The sequence below is a fragment of the Pseudonaja textilis genome, chromosome 3 (genome assembly GCF_049901715.1).
Source record: "Pseudonaja textilis isolate UNSWEBS1 chromosome 3, rPseTex1.2, whole genome shotgun sequence".
Classification (NCBI taxonomy): Eukaryota; Metazoa; Chordata; class Lepidosauria; order Squamata; family Elapidae; genus Pseudonaja; species Pseudonaja textilis.
The window spans coordinates 119,787,540-119,804,760 of NC_141992.1; the positions used below are offsets into that span (position 1 = coordinate 119,787,540).

The 17,221-nt window shown below is 38.1% G+C and overlaps 1 protein-coding gene across 2 annotated transcripts in view; it reads right to left on the reverse strand.

Moving 5' to 3' along the window:
- Positions 1-17,221, reverse strand: part of MYO10 (myosin X) — a 157,159-nt gene that overhangs the window by 16,716 nt on the left and 123,222 nt on the right. Inside the window, exons 15-22 of one of the 2 annotated variants that reach the window (XM_087930718.1) lie at positions 10,257-10,363; positions 8,548-8,691; positions 8,329-8,368; positions 7,315-8,187; positions 6,258-6,381; positions 5,269-5,512; positions 4,826-4,921; positions 144-237 (exon numbers count right to left, since the gene is read on the reverse strand). In XM_087930718.1, coding sequence (XP_087786844.1) covers positions 144-237; positions 4,826-4,921; positions 5,269-5,512; positions 6,258-6,381; positions 7,315-8,187; positions 8,329-8,368; positions 8,548-8,691; positions 10,257-10,363 — 1,722 coding nt within the window. Of the gene's footprint in view, positions 1-143; positions 238-4,825; positions 4,922-5,268; positions 5,513-6,257; positions 6,382-7,314; positions 8,188-8,328; positions 8,369-8,547; positions 8,761-10,256; positions 10,364-17,221 lie in introns of both variants that reach the window. The other variant, XM_087930719.1, reaches the window with a different exon arrangement.

Below are 17,221 nucleotides of genomic sequence, written 5' to 3' on the forward strand. Positions count from 1 at the left end.
TCACAATGAAGGTAATGGAGAAGCCACCTTCCTAGTGTATAGCCAAATACAAAGGATGCTGCTCTAATACAACATTTTCACTGACAATTACATCCCTAAACATTTTTTTAGCGCCAAAAGAGTGCCTTTTGTTCTTTCCTTACCATGGCATTCTGTGGATTGGCTTGCTCGTCGTGCATTTCTCTGATTTCCTGTTCTGTGGAAGTGAGAACTTGGCTCAGGACACTGAACCATTGACTGCAAAAAAATAAATAAATGTCAGTCTACATTTTTTAATAGTACATTATTATTATTTAAATGAAACAAGACCTCTTTTATGATTTCTGGAAAGGAAGGCTCTTGCAAAGCCATGGAACATCAACATTAATCAACTTAAGAAAAAATATTTTAGTCATAAATACCAAATACAGATTCTGTAAATATGTAGCAGAAATTATTTCCCATTAGGAGAAGGCCAGCTCTTTTATTATAAATGAATATCCTCTTCTGATTAGGACATCATTGAACATCATAGTTTGTATTTTGGTGAGGTTTTTTTTTTTTTTTTGCAAGACAGTTAAACCAGACATATCACTATTTCTAGAAATATGCTGCTATATTTTCAGCATTACTTTCATAATCAGGAACAATACTGCCCATGATAATTCTTTTGATTTAGTAAATACTGCATCATTTACATCATGTTTTCATATTTTATGGTTAGGTGTATAATTGTTTATATTTTTGAAAAAAAATGAAACTATTAAAAACTGGTATTTGCTAAACGAAGAAATAATATTTTAAATAAAATGTCACTTACAAATTATCCAGTTGACTCTATCTTAATATTTTTAAAATTTACTAATAAGTTCTCAGCTACTAATGTTACATTGCTGTCAACCTGTTTCCACGCATATGGAAAATTTCCTTGAATTGTTTATACTCTCACATCTTTCTTCTCCTTGACTCTTTTAGTTTGTTTAGTTTCTGGCACTTAAATGCTTTTGTTTGGCCATTTCTATATTATTCTGTTTATATTTCCTGCAACTGAAAAGCCCCTGATGAATGTCACAACCTGCATTTTGAATGTCTACACTTCCTGGAACTAACATTTTCAGGGCATTAAGCAATTTAAGATCCCTTATAAAGATAAAATCTAATTCATAAACCAACACTGCACATGAATGAATGCATTTCCTCTAGAGTACACCATTCATCATATTATGCTATAGGTTATCTACCCAATATCTTGGCATTCGGAAAATGCTCTGTAACTTTCCATTAATTTTTCTCTATAAAACGGGCAACTTTCTGAGTGTTTACATGTATGTGAAAGATCACTGGGAAGTTGTGATGTCACAACCTTTTTTAAAAAGAACTTTTTGTCTCTGATTGGCAAACCAATCCCCATTTTTATTCTCCAAGCTCTCCTAGCTCTATCCTCATGGGCCAAAATTTTACATCTGAAATTTACCAGCAAAATGGTTAAATCTCAGTGTGTTTGGGTAGTCTAGGTTAAAGCTGTCTTGAGGCTGGTGTTTTTTTTAACATAGAAATCGTATAGTTGATCTAATTGGGATTTCTATCTCCCAATTCCATGCTTATTTTTTGGGGAAAAAAACAGAAGACTAAAAGCATACTATTAAAAATCAAGTATTTTACCTCTGAATTTACAATTTTGGGTTACTATAAATAAACTTAAGGATCATATGCAACTTCCAAAGTTGCTCACCCCTGTTTTATATAGACAAACTCCACTAATTCCTCTCTGCAGTTTTGCCATGTCTCCAATAACCTTTTTCTTCTTTGGATTACTAGATATAGTCAATGAAATGGGGCAATCTGTTTTTTATTAATCTGTCACATTCATTTGACATTTGCCTTTCAAAGCAAAGGCAACTTATATAAATATTACTTTCTCCTTGCTACAAACAATGTGATTTTCCTAAGACCTCCCACTTTCACACACACACACACACACACACTTCACTTATTCACCTTTATTCACAGATCTGAAGGTGGCTTTTGGCTCACTAGAGAACAATTATAAGCTAAGCCAATCAGCTAATCATTAACTTCAAGGTAATGTTTCTATTTAGAATACTTTATGCTAATATTTGAGCCAAGGTGAAAAAAGATGGTTAACATTTTCATGATCAGACCACCAGAACTATTAACTATTAAGAACTATATAATTTTTAGGATGTCTAGGTTACAATAGAATACTGGACAGGCTGAAATTAATTTGCTTAAAATAGCTTTGTTTAGGTGAATATACAGGAAGTTCAACTTAAAATACTAGCAGACATAGGCAAGAGTCAAGACAATGTATGTTATCAGGGCCTCTTATTAGAAAATATTTATTAAAAACAAAGGCTGTGATATAAGAGGGCACAGGTGGGTTGCACTTCTCAAGGTTGCAAGGATTCACCTGAACTTGGTGCTAGAGTAGCATACTGGCTGATGTTGCTGTGGGCTGGGCTGGGTTTCCTAACCTGGTATGGAGACTTAGATCCCCTTTGCCAATACCTTGACCTTTCTGTGGATCATGTGCCAGTGCTCTGAGCAGGTCCAGAATGATATCATGACCAAAGGTATCCAAGACCAGTGAGAAATCAGGGACAGCCAGGATGGATGCAATGAAAGAGAGCTGGGTGGCCAGTTGTTGGGAAGATATGTGGCAGAAGCATATTGATTGAATTTTACAAAATAAAAGTGGGCTAAAATATCCAATAATAAATAAAAACTAACTCAGAAAATGATTTTTGATCTCTTAGTGGTTTCAATACATTTGCCAAGACCACATATTAAACATTCTAATCATATGAATACCAATGCTTTTAACCATTTTTGAAATAAAAAGTTACAAAATCTTTTGCCAAAGCTGTACATTTATTAATACTGGCTTAAGCATAAAAGGTGAGTGTTTTATAACTTGTGGGGAGGTTCTTTGTGTCTTTCATTTATGCTGTCATTTCTACAAAACAAATTAATCTCCAAATTAGCATGCCCTGCTTGTATAAAAAGGTAATTTTTCTGAAACATATTATCACAGATAGCTAATATTTTCTTGGCTGCAAATTTATAATTATTTACCTGGGAGCAAATTTCACTGAACTAAATGGGGCTCATATCAAAGAAATATTCCACGTTAGATATATTGTAATATGAAAACAATTGTACTTCTGGGCTAATGAGGAAATTTTTATTCATAAATGTTTCCACTATCAAGTAATCAAGCATTTCAAAAGAAAACTGAAAACTCTCTAATCGAAATTGTAGTAGCATTACATTATTGAATGGTTAGTCTCATGAGCTTTAACAATAAAATAAAATATAGTACACAGTCTAATTCTAAAATAAAATAGATAGATGGGAGTAGCATGATAAAATACTATCTGGAAATACAAAGAATCAATAACCAGACAAACTCTTAACGATTTTATGTAATCCAGTAGTAGCGTAGGCTGAAGACCAGATTGCTGTGAAATAGAGCTAAGAAATAAAGCAATTCTGTAGCCAGATTAAAAGAATGGTTGTTAAAACAAAATATCAACATTGACAGAATTACTGATATTATGAAAAAAATTAAGTGTTTCCTTGCCTAGACTCATTTTTCATTCATTTGGTTAGATGAGGGACAGATATCCAATTATGCAGTATAGTTATTATTTTTCTTTTAAGAGAACCATTTATTCTGACAAAAATCCCAAGATAGCAAGTGATTGTTATCACAAATAATATGGTTGCTTCGTATTCAACTGCTGAGCCAACAATTAATTATATGCTATCAAACCAAACAAATAGGTGGCGTGTTTCATTTTTCATGTCTTTTTAGGAAGGACTCTCAGAAGGATAGTGTTTCATGGAAAAATAAATCAAGAAATTCAGAAGAGGTGAATTTGGAGTGCAGTTGCTGTTTATACCGAACACATAAAATGCACACAATTATCTTATGTTTTGGAAAAGAAAGAATGTACTGTATATATCTCAGAGGACAAAAAATAACTTATATTATATAATTGCTGTCTATCTTTTACACAAATCTACTTTTATGGGTAGTAATTAAAAAAAGAGAAAGCTCCAATATGAATGTTTGATTGTAAACACTATTAAAGAGAATGGAAAAATACAGAACAAGAAAATGCAAACAAAAAGAACGATTTTTTGTCACTTTAAAGAAAGGCACTACTGCATTTATAATTTATTTTTATTATCTTGTTCAATTTCAAGTCCACATGACTTTACAGCAGCTCTGGGTATTTTCCAATTAAAAAATATAAAAGGAAGCAAAAAGAAAAACCACAGCTGACTGGAAGACAAAACCATGAATTAAAGGGTTTCACTCACTATCTTAACCCCAGAACTGAGTGAACTACCAAGTCTTCAACAATTTATGGAACACTGATGTCATTTTACAGGTTAGAGCCACTGCATGCTTCCTGGGTCCTGCAATTTGACTCTGCTTAATTTGAACTTACCAGATGTGTAGAAAGTTACAGAGACAGACTGTTCCTCAAGTAACCAGACCTTAAGCTATGGAAGGCCTTTTGGTGATAACCAGCACTTTGAATTGCACCCAGAAGCCAGCTCACAAAACAGGCCTGTACTGCCAACAAAATTTGGTGTTATAATTTCTGGAAAGTATTGGAATTTGGGATGCCATGAGATTGTTGTAAATTGTTCACCCTAACCATGAATTTTAAAACTATACCAGTTTTATTTCTTTATGTGTGTGTGTGTGTTTTTAAATGTCACAGTTAAGTTTATCCTTGTTAAATGATACTGGAGTTTACAAATACAAATGATTAAAATGTACACAGAACACAAAAGACACAATTTTTACCTTGCGTCCTCTGGTGATTCAGCGATCAAGTGATATGTCCTATCTGTCATGACAATATCAATCCCATTTTCTTTGCATGTATTATCAATGATATCTCTGAAATGGGGAAGAAAGAGAGAATATTTAATTATATTTATAATGACAGTACTTCAGCATTTCCAAAATGCTCTTTTATTAATCAATAATTTGGAGTTCTTTCAAACAGCCCTGATATTGCCATCTCAGGGAAGGATATCACTGATTCAATCTGTTCCAACCAAGAATCTGGTGCACACTATCCCTTCAGCTAAGATCATGCAGGAAAATGAGAGGCATTTTCTTTTTTCACTCCAGTGAAGATGATGTGAGATAGCAGCTTGCAAATTAGTAAATTTTATTCATGATTATACACTGGATTCGCCTGTTTTTAACTGCAGAAAATATCCTGCACAGACCTTACTTACTTGGCTGATCGTATTTCAAGTGTTCCTTTGAGTTTTTCTTCACCATCATTTTCAAAGTACATGAGTCTGGACTGTCGAAGGACAAACCACCTTTTCTTCCAGTTTCTTCTCGACAGTGTAGACGAACCCCCACCTTTTTTATGCAGCCAACCTTGTTTAAGAGCTTCCTGTTTTGAGCGGAACCATAAGAAGGTTTCATCTTTCAAGACACACCAACGACGCTTCCAAGTATTAATTAAGCCACCTGCCAGGAATGAAGAAGACAGTTTTTTTTTTAAATATTCCATGCTCCTATGCATCACAAAAACCTATCTTTCAGGCATCCTAGTGGAATCACAGAACTTCTGAGAAATCTGCTGAAGAACTTCGAAATTCCAAAGAACATACTGTACAGGGAAACTTTAATTTAATAGATGAATTGGCGAAGGAGATGCCAGTTATTCCTGACTCCATTAAATCAATTAAAACTGGAAAAAAAGCATAATGTGTGCATATAAATATTTTATATGTGTGAATAAGATCTACACTGCATTTAACAGTTGGCGGTCACAGACCTTCAAGCTATCTTCTATTACAACTAACACATTAAAAACCAGCGATCTGTCTTAACTTCAGGGCCTCCTTTAGTATGCCTGCCCTCTGCAATAGCATCTCCACTCCCCAGATTTAAACAGCCCCTTACTCTGCTTTATTTTAAATACACATATATAAAATTGATGAGTAAAGGTGATGATAAGGCATGTGCTATTTCATCAATTACTTTCATCATTGTTAAACAGGTTAGAGATCATGAGAAAGTAAGACAGATGAGACAAAACCAATAAAACTAATTCTAACAGCTGATCATTTAAAAAAATCAATAAAAAAGGAAGATTCTGAGTATTTAAAAATGACTAGACATTATCCCGATTTCCACTTGTTTCCTCTCAAGAGAAATAATGCACTAATATTGGATACTTAAGAAAGAAATTGTTTCTTGAATAAATTACCTTTCATATACAAAAAGCTATGGAAATAGGGTAGGCTGACACAGCTATAGACAGAATCCCTCCGATATGAAAGTTCATCATCTGTATCAAATCTTGAGTCAAAGTCTTCTTCACTGTCTTCAAACTGGAAAATAATCAACATAAGTGAAGTTGTCTGATATTTCAGTCCTAATCTGTAACTTCTAACTTCTATTAATTCTGACAGGTAATTTTCATTGTTTAATAAAACAATGTACCTGTCACGTATGCAGTGCTACCCTTGTGATAAATAAAATTAATCAAATTTAATTTCTGATATACAATGCAGTCACTATAAATATGATTGCAAAATAGCTACTGTCATTTTCCTGAAATAGAAATTTTCTATCATGGCAAAAGAGGATATCTAACTAAATACACAAAGATTTAATTTTAGAGTTGTACAACCTTTTTTTCCAGTCTGAAAATATATTTTAAAAAAAGCTATTTGAGGCCAGAGCAAAAAGGAAAAAATATATAGATAAAACTAAACTAAAAGTAAATTTAATTAAATCCAGTTAAAATTACACCCATATATTTAATACAGTTTTTACTTAGGACACATTAAAAAGAACATTTCAGCACTATTGAGCAGGTACACGCAGTTCTGAACAACAGACTATTCTATATTATTTATATTTTAGCAACAATTAATATTACATGTTAATAAATTCAAATTCTGGCACTTTTCTAAATGACTTTTTAGTAAGTCTGATCATTTAAGACTTCTCCCTTATACAGGATATAGTTTTGAGAAGCATTTCATTGCAGTTTTATTAATGAACTCAAAAGGCCAAGGTTTGCAATACATAGCAGCCATTAAAAGAAGCCTCAGGGAAGACTAGTCATGAATGATGAGAAGACTTTTCCAGCAAAGTAGAAAAATAATTTAGTGGAGAAGTTAATACTTGGATGGCCAATCAAGGGCAGTTTTTGATAAAGAGAACTATTCTGCATTATGTATAACAGTAGGATTTGACCAGATTAAAATTACTCTTAATTTCCAACAGTATGTAATGCAAGAAAAGAAACTACTCACAGAAGACTGAGCTCCCTCAGAACTAAATCTGTATGCTCCAGAACTGTTGTATGTCCCTATGGAACAGCGATAGTCAGGAGACCACTGGCTACTGTGAGAATTAGAAAAGGTCACACTGCTTCCAGATGTGATAGCACCATCCTCATAGTCATCCTGGTCATAATCATAGTCTGCCTCAGGAGAGATGAGCTCTGAAGCATTAGGGGGTTGGCGGGAAACATTTTCTGGCATGCAGTATGTGGATTCCCCGCTTGAAGAGTTGTGGAGACTAAGAGAGTCAAGGATAGAAGGGATAAGGGTATTGTTGCCCGTAGCGGGACTAGCTGGAACGACTGTGTCATTCATATATGGATCCTCTTCTGAAGAGTCATCGCTTGTCCGAATGCCGCTGGTCCTTTGATCCGAGTGGCCATGCTCACTTGGGTTAGGTGAATCCTTGAAAGCATCATCATCTGCTTCAAAGCCCTCATCAACTTCCTCCTCAGGATATGGCTGGCTGAAATTAAAATTGGGTTTTTCAGTGCCTGCGGTGCCACTAAGCTCTGCACAGAAACTGCTGCTTACGGAGAGGGTTCTTTCAATGTTTCGGACACATTCATCGATCTCATCGAAGTTCAGAGACTCCAGGAACTCCTGTGCGGCACGACAGGCTTCATCTTCCAAGCGTTTCAACTCATCATCTCGGAGCTGCTGCAGCCTCTGCAGTGATGCTTCTGTCAATGTCAGTTCTTGCTGCTCCTTCATACGCTGCAGGTCTTCAATTTCTTTTTCCAGGCGTAGGATCTCCTCCACCTGCTTGTTTTCTTTTTGCTTCTCTAGCTCTTGCTTTAGTTCTTTTGGGGGTTTCGGAATAGCTGCAAGTGCTTCTTTAGCCTGCAGAAACAGTGCAAAAATCATCTTTTTCGTAAGTGTCGGTAATGTGCTATTTTTCAAACCTTAGAGGTTTTCCCTCCTTCCAACCGTTATCACAATAAATTAATTTAACATGAACAAAGTAGGAAATACATGGCTAACCTGCTGAGCAAGACGTTCTGCTTCCATCTTTTGTTGCTTTCTAAAAGGATAATTAGAAAACGTCAGGAAGGATGAAAAGGCATCAAAGCAAAAGAAAGGCATCATTAAAGCAAGACATGGCTTCTGAGGACTTCTCAGTAATTTCCACAAACTGTTCTAAAAAACTTATTTAATATCAATTGCTTACCAGATATATTAAAGCAAGTACATATTCCGTACCTTTCCTCCTCTTCCCTTTGCCTTTTTTCCTCCTCTTGCTGTTTCTTTTCCTCCAACAGCTGTCTATAAATTCGGCGAGCAATCAGCCCTCGCATCTGCTTCTGGAAGGTGATGGCAGCTTTCTTCAACAATAGGTATCTCCTCCTTAAGTAAAAAGCTCTGTAATTTTTCTGTATGATAACTATGTAGTAAAGGACTTTTTTGTAGTGTTTTCTGAAATAATATGCAGAGACAACTCACGTGAAGAAGACATACTGTTTGAGCAATCACTACCCATGCCATAAATTAAAGATTCCAGAAAGTAAAAGAAGTCTGTGGACTCAACTCCCATAAATATCCTTTCCTTGTGCTTCACATTTCTGTTCCCCTGGGAAGACTAGAGCCATTACAAAAGGGAAAGATACATCTTGACTAAGCAAACACATTTTCCTAACATTGCCCCAATAGCTTTTATTTGTGGTCTACCTGTCTATGTGTGTATTTATTTGTCCTCCAGAAAATCATTTTCTGCTCTTATAAAGGACATATCATTCAATATACATAGATAGAAATAATATGCACATAAAATGAATGACCTCATTGTTTAAGCAATTATTAGACAAATATTTATTGACCTATGCAGGGAAGATTAAATCACCTCTTCAGACTTCAGTACATAATAATTGACATTAGATAAACAAATCAAGCATAATTCAACCACCTAGTCCTATCATTATTTGCTAATTAAAAAAAACAACTTTATCTATTGGAACACTTTTTTTTCTCTATTACCATAGCAAAAATAATAAAAAACCAGAATTCCAAATCTCCTTTTCCCAAAGAGAATACATTGGAATTACAGCCAAACAAATTAGTTATAATTCACAATTACATGCTTATAATCAAATGATGACACTCAGAACCACCTCCAGATTCTCTAGAAAAATGTCTGATCCTTACACATTGGAATACAACTTGAAGGATTCCAACTATCTTGCAAATTCTAAAAGCTATAATTTAGAAAGGGCCTGATTGGGGAATGCAATTTTACATGATGAGACAACAAATATAAGTTCCAGGTAAGACACAAAACATTCTGTTTATGCAGAGATTATTTTATAAGAAATATTATTTAATATACTGTTTGCTTAGACCTTGTATGAAATACAATTTAAATTTACCTCTCAAAATAAAGAAAAAAGTTCCACTTGAAGCATATTTCAAGTTTTATTACTATGCTTTTTAAAATTTTCAATGTAATGTAAATGACCCGATGTGCTTTGTGAACTTGATGTTCTTATTGCTAAATAGCTTCATTTTTAGTTTTCTTATTTTTGACATAGGTTAAAGACCTGTAAATGGATTCTGAACAATTTAAATGTTAATAATACAATTAACACAATTAATTATTTAATTGGTTATTTAACAAAAATTGATAATGATTATTTTAAAAATAAAAACAATGCAATGTATCTGATCATATGAGTTAAAATTTAATGCAGCATAACATCTAAACAAATGCTAACACAGTACAATACCTTTTCCTGATTTCAGGATCTCTTTTATTTAAAAAAAAATGTTCAAGTAAGGATTGAGAGAATAATAATAAAAATCAAATGTTGCTTTAATCTTGTGCCTCAGGAATTCAAACCTGCAATCTGCAGAGTTTATACTAACTTAAATGTTTTTGAGTTTAACTCAATAATAATACACAACTCCTAATTTCTTACCGTGCCATGTAGCCTAAGACATGTGCTCGGATGATCATGGCTGCTTTGCCAACCTCTATTTCTCGCTGTTTTTCTAACATGTGTTCCAAAGTTTCACGCAGAAATACCTGAAAATATGTGGAACGTGTTTAATTACAATATATGGAAAAATAAATTTCAGTGTCTGGCAAAAAAGTGGACCAAAGTTTGTTTGTATGTGTGTGTGTGTGTGTGTGTGTGTGTACACACACACACACACACACACACACACTGCTCCACTTTTTTCTGGATCTCTTTTAATCTCTGGAGCCCTCTACCTTCTCCATCAAAAGGAAAGTTATAGATTAGATAGACAGACAGACAAATTGTCCAATTTTGTTGGATCCAGGCCTGGTCTTTTAATAAGTAGATAAACCAATACCTCTTTAAGGACCTTTGTTAGCTTCCCCTTCTCTCGGAGGGGTTTGATTACAGCCCAGATCTAACTCCCAATCCCACATTTGGCTGTTTAATTAACCAGGTAAGGTAGGGGTCCAGTTGATAAAGCGGCAGAACTGAGACAGCAAATGACCATGTCCATTTCCTAGGGGTCCAAGGGCTCAAAGGTTTTCCAGATAATACCTCAAGGAATCACTTCTCTTGTCTCAATAGATTCTGTCATCTTGCTTGAAACATGAAGTGGATGCAAACAATTTTATTAAAGAAATGCTAAACCAGATAATTGAAAATTATACTAACTGGATTTTTAACTCATCCTTCTCCAAAAGTGTCCAGTAAATAGGGTAGCTGGCCAGAATGTTGTGAAATGAGAAAAGGGAAGTTATTATACTTTGCTGACCATAATGCCATAGAATAAATTGAATTTAGGACTCTTACTTATGTTTGTCATGTTCATCCTACCCCACCCCCGCATCACTTCAGGGATATCTTACACAGCTTAATTCATGGGCTTCCTAGTAAACCAAGAAGCTGCACAGATCAGTGGAGAGCAAGAGACCATTCAGGAGATCTTGTTAAATGTCCTAGTTACCTCTATATTCCAATGGTCAACAAAGAAGAGAAGAGAAGAGAAGAGAAGAGAAGAGAAGAGAAGATTGGAGAAGTGTGATTGGCCAAGTGTGATTGGACACACAGGGAATTTGTCTTGGTGCAAATGCTCTCAATGTACATAAAAGAAAAGATACATTCATCAAGAATCATAAGGTACAACACTTAATAATAGTCATAGGGTACAATAAGCATCTAACACAATGTGCCTTTAGTAATTTGGGAATTGCCCAAACACTGTCTATAACAGGCCTATCAAACTGGTGGCTTGTGGGCTGGATACGTGCAGGCCATGCCCACCCCGGCTCTGCAAAGGCAAAAACCATCACAATATGTCACGATCTGGCCTGATCAAGTTTGACACCCGTGGTCTATAAGCTCCTGCGTTTATCAGATGTCTGAGGTAGACCATCTTAAATGTCTCCAAATTTGTAAGGTTGGCAACCACAGTCAGCCCTCCTTACAAAGAATTGATCTGTTCATGAAAAATTCCTCCAGAACCATATGATGACACATCTTCTTTGAGGTGAATACCATCTAAAATGCAGCAAACTATGGGCCTTCTGAAAGTCTAAAGAAAAGAGGTTGAAATGACCTAGTATTAACAGTCTGGATAAATCCACAAGGACCTCTACAATGGAATCAACTAGTTTAATGAGGTATGCAGCCATGCAGCTGGATGGCAACCCAAGTTGTCTCTTTGCTTAGCATCATGTGTGCAGGCCTCATGTTTGGCTAACAAATGACCAGCAGTTCTTACAACAGCTAGGGCTGATGAGCACATAATTGTTACATCACTTCCTTGCTCTGGGTTGTGACTAATGCAAAAGATTAAATCTGATTGGACAGATCTAAATATAACGACATGACCACTAACTTCATTCAGGCAAATCTTGGTTAGATATCTCAGGCCTGTCTCTGCATCCATGATTAAATTGTAAATGAGGTCGGTTTTATTACAGACTTGGTATTTAAAAAGCAACAATCTAAGCCCAGTGTGTCAAGTAGTTCAGTTGCTTGGTTCTTAAAATGAGACTGGGGAATTAAAACTAGGAATTGGAAATAGTTTCCAATCTCTCTTCCCCTGGAACCATACGGTAATTAAATAGCTAGCTAAATAAATGGGAGACAGATTAACTTTTCTGTTTATTAAAATGGAAGAGCTCCACTATTAGGTTTGTGTTCACTTATGAAAAATCTTTATGGCCTTTGTTGCTCTGCCAAATTCTCTAAGCTCTGGACAGCCCTTGGATGGGTCCCTGTCAATCAAGATACTAAAAAATCTTTCATTCACATAGCTTACTTGTTAATGAACAGAATGTTTCAATAAGAAAAGTTGACTGTCTAGAAGTCATTAGTCATTTCACATTAACTTATGCTGGCAGAAAAATCACAAATTCTACCTGTAACTCTACTTAACATAGGATATAGAAGCTAAGAAATGTCAAGAAAATGATTGCAGAGACAAAAACTTATGAATCCAGAAGAAATATGTTTGTTGTGCAGATTTATTTACATACTTAAACATGAAAAAGCTTATTTAGGCCACAATTCATATTAAAAAATTGGGAGTGGAAGTACTAATGCTCTGCAATTGAGATTATGCATACTCTGCAGTCACATATAATACACCCTCCTATATAATTTAAGATTAGACAATATGGAGACTGCATGCACCACTGTTGTGCAAACTACTCTTTACCATACCTGCAATGTGTGTTCTGCTGATACTCATGATTAAATAAATATGTACTTGCATATCTATTTATTTGAAATGTTAAATAATGGAAATGTTTTAAAATGAAGTGCTGTTCCCAGCTACCTGCCATCCTTATTCTCTAGGACTCATCAGGGTTAGAGACATTCAAGAAAATGAAGAGAAAATGGGCTAATATTGTGGATGGAAATCACTCCCAGTCACATGAAGAACATCAACTGCAATGGAAAGGGCGTTGGTACTTATCTGATATGCCCCTTCTCTGTGAGCTGTGAAGAGCATCCAGAAGTGGGGGGTGCTTCAGTCTCTTCTGGAAAGGCTAGGCTTAAAACTCCAGGACGCTCCTCCTCCTCCACGGGATACCTCTTCAGCGTCCCCCAGTTTTGCAAAGACTGAGTGCCAAAGTCTGGAACTCATCACCTAATCTAGATCCCTGACCGGAACGGAACCCCACCAGACAGAAAGAAATGGGTGGGGCTGGATGCTCTTCACAGCTCACAGAGAATGGGCATATCAGGTAAGTACCAACGCCCTTTCTCCCATGAGCTGTTCAGAGCATCCAGAAGTGGGACATACCAAAGCTTGGCCTGTCCTTAGGGAGGGACTCCGTCTGGATCGAAATCCACTCCTAAACTCTATGGACTCTCTGCAGGACTCTTCTGCCAAATGAAGTGTCCTCTGAGGTGTAGACATCAATTTTATAATTTCTGACAAAGGGCGATGATGAAGCCCAAGTCACCACTCTGCAAATTTTGTCTATGGAAGCCCGAGTGGCCCATGCTGCTGATGTTGCCGCACTCCTTGTCGAGTGGGCTGTAAAGCCCTTCCTTAGGAACTGAGATGGACTGGCATTCGTAACTTTTAGCTATGGTGGCTCTCAATCATCTACCAATGGTCGTTGACGACACCTTGTGTCCTAAAGTGGATGGGTTGAAGGATAGGAATAGAGCCTCAGATTTTTGAAATGCCGCTGTGCGGTTTAGATAGATGCTTAACGCCCTTCGAAAGTCAAGACGATGCCATTGATGCTCCAGTCTATGAGATGGTTTCAGACAAAAATTTGGAAGCACCAACTCCTGTGCTCTGTGGAAGGCTGAATTTACTTTAGGGATGAACGATGGATCCAATCTGAGAACCACTCTGTCCACATGAAACACGCACAGGTCCTTTCTCATCAACAATGCTGCCAACTTGGAAATCCTCCTTGCTGATGTGATCGCAATTAAGACCACCTTATATGTCAGGAATTTGAGACTAGCGGTTCTTAAAGGCTCAAACGGGCCAGTTGTAAGTGTGGTTAACACCTTGTTGAGCTCCCAAGTGGGATAGCGGTGAATTACAGGAGGTCGTAAGTTAGCAGCACCTTTATGAAAGCTGCGGATATGTGGATGGTGCGCTATGGAATGAAGGTCACCCCAGGATATCACCGAGGCTAAGGCCGCCACCTGTCTGCGTAAAGTATTTGGAGATAGGCCCTTGGTCAACCCCTCCTGTAAAAAGTCCAATAATTGTCCTACTGATGGGACAGTTGGGTCGATCTTAGGCCCCCAGCACCAGCAACAGAAAGAGGACCACATGGCCTCGTATATACGATTTGTAGGGGACCATCTGAATGCTTGTATGGTGGCAATGGCATTCTCTGAAATCTGTTGGGTCCTTAAACGGTTCCGCTCAACCTCCATACGGCTAGGCTGAGCCATTGTGGGTCCAGGTGAAGTACCGGCCCTTGCGAGAGGGAAACCCTCGACGGTGGAATTTTTCAAGGTTGTTCTCTCGACAGGGCCAGTAAGGGGTGACCAATATCAATTCCGCTCATTCCTCCAATAACTTTTGGATCAACCTGGGTATTACAGGGAGTGGAGGAAACACATATAGAAGTCCGGGAGGCCACTGACATCGCAGAGCGTTGACAGCCTCTGCCCCCTGAGTCGGGTACCTTGAAATATACCGGGGCAATTGGGCGTTGAGGGGAGAGGCAAATAGATCAATCACTGGTTGCCCAAACCTCCACACTGCTTCCTGGAAGAGAGATGGGTGAAGGTGCCACTCTGCCTGATCTATTGTGGCCCTGCTGAGCCAGTCCGCTTGTGTGTTTAAGGCCCCTGCTATGTGCTCTGCCTTGAGCGACAACAGATTCCCCTCGGCCCACTTGAACAACCTGGCCATCTCCAGCATCATAAGTTTGGAATGGGTACCCCCCTGTCTATTTACGTGGGCCTTGGTTGTGATATTGTCTGTCAAGACCAGAACGTGGCGTGACTGGAAGAGGGTAGAAAGCTGCGTAACATCAGATGAACTGCTCACAGCTCCAACAGGTTGCTGTTTTGTGATTGTTCGTAAATTGTCCAAATTCCCTGAGCAGTGTGGGATTGGAAGTGAGCTCCCCATCCCATTAGGCTGGCATCAGTCATGATCGTTGCCCTGTACGGTTCCTTGAATTGACACCCCTTGTTTATCGTGTTTTCTGACCACCAGCAGAGCGGTCGAAGAACATTGTGCGGTACCTTTATCCGGACATTGGAAGTGGCTCTTCTGGATCGCTGGAAAGGTAGCAGGAACCATTGTAGATCTCTAGAATGGAATTGAGCCCAAGGCACAATGGAAATACAAGAAATCAGTTTCCCTAACAGTTGAGACAGAACTGCCAGGGAAACCCTCTTTAAGGCTCTGATCTCTCTGGCCAAGCACTGGATACTATTCAACCTGACCTGAGAGAGAAAAACCTTGCCCTCCATGGTATCTATCACTGCCCCTAAATGAACTAGTTGAGGGGATCAAATGGCTTTTATCCCAATTTATGGAAAAACCGTGACCTTGAAGGGTCTCCAGGGTAATCTTGGTATCCAAATTTGATTGATGTCTGGAAGATGACAAAATTAAAATATCATCCAGATAGCATTGTAAACAAATAGATTTGATCCTCAGGGAGGCAGACAAAGCCGCTAGGACCATGGTAAAAGTCCTAGGGGCCGAAGCCAGACTGAATGGTAGGGCGATATATTTGTAGCAAAATCTAAGATATTTGTAGTGAGCAGGTCTAATTGGTACATGTATATAAGCCTCTGTGAGATCTATAGAGGTCAGGACATTGTTCTCTCTGATGCTGAGCAGAATGGACTGGAGAGTAGTCGTCTTGAATTTTTGATAAACCAATGATCTGTTCAGACTTTTGAGGTCCAGAATTGCCCTCCAGTCCCCTGAACTCTTTGGAACCACAAACAATATAGAATAACAGCCTTGACCCCGTTGTTCAGATGGGACGTCCCTAATAGCCCGAATATGCAGAAGATGATTGATAGCCTCCTGCATCAACGCTGTCTTAATGGGGTCCGTGGACCTAGGACTCCTAATGAAAAAGTTCGGGGGGGGATTGAAACTCTAGCGCCAAACCAAACCTAACAGTGTCCCTGACCCACGCATCAGAGGTGGGCCTGTCCCATTGATCAGCAAACAATTTTAGCCGCCCTCCAATGGGAGCTGCTGTCAAGGACTCACTTGGGGCGATGAAAAAATCGGCCTCCGGTACCTCTGGGGTTTCTTCTGTTTTTGCCTCCCTGTTGACCTCTATTGGAAGATTCAGACCTATCCTGTCTAAAACTGGGCCTGTAGCCTGATGTTCTCTGCGATCTGGGAATGTATGGACCTTGACAGTAGGGCCAAAAGGGACCCCTTCGAAACAACTGGGGTGTTCTGTTTTCAGACCTCTGAAAAAGAGTGGGAAGCACTTTTTTCTTGTTTCTATTCTCAATAAGCAGAGGCTCTGAGACACTGCCAAATAATTTATCCCCCGATATTGGGGCTGATGCCAGCTTGCATTTATGCTTGGTATCTGCCTGCCAATGTCTGAGCCAATAGCAGTCTCTGTGCTGACATGTGAGATGCTATGGCTCTAGACGAGAATTTGACTGCATTAAATGTGGCATCGGTGGAGAATTCTGCCACTGCAATAATCTTAGCAATGTCCTGGTGGGCTCTGACATTTGACACCGGCAATATATTCCTCAAGTGGAAGAGCCATCGTAGGGAGGACCGTGTAAAAAAGGACGCAGCTGTAGCTGCCCTAATGGCCCAGGCGTCAGAAACATGCGCCCTACGGAGTGCCAACTCTGCTCTCTTTTCCTCCGGTCTCAGAGCTTCCTCGGCTTCGTTGGGAAAGGCTGAAGAAGAGGCCAGTGCCACAATCTCATCCATCTCTGGTGTTTTCAGAAAATTTGAAAACTCT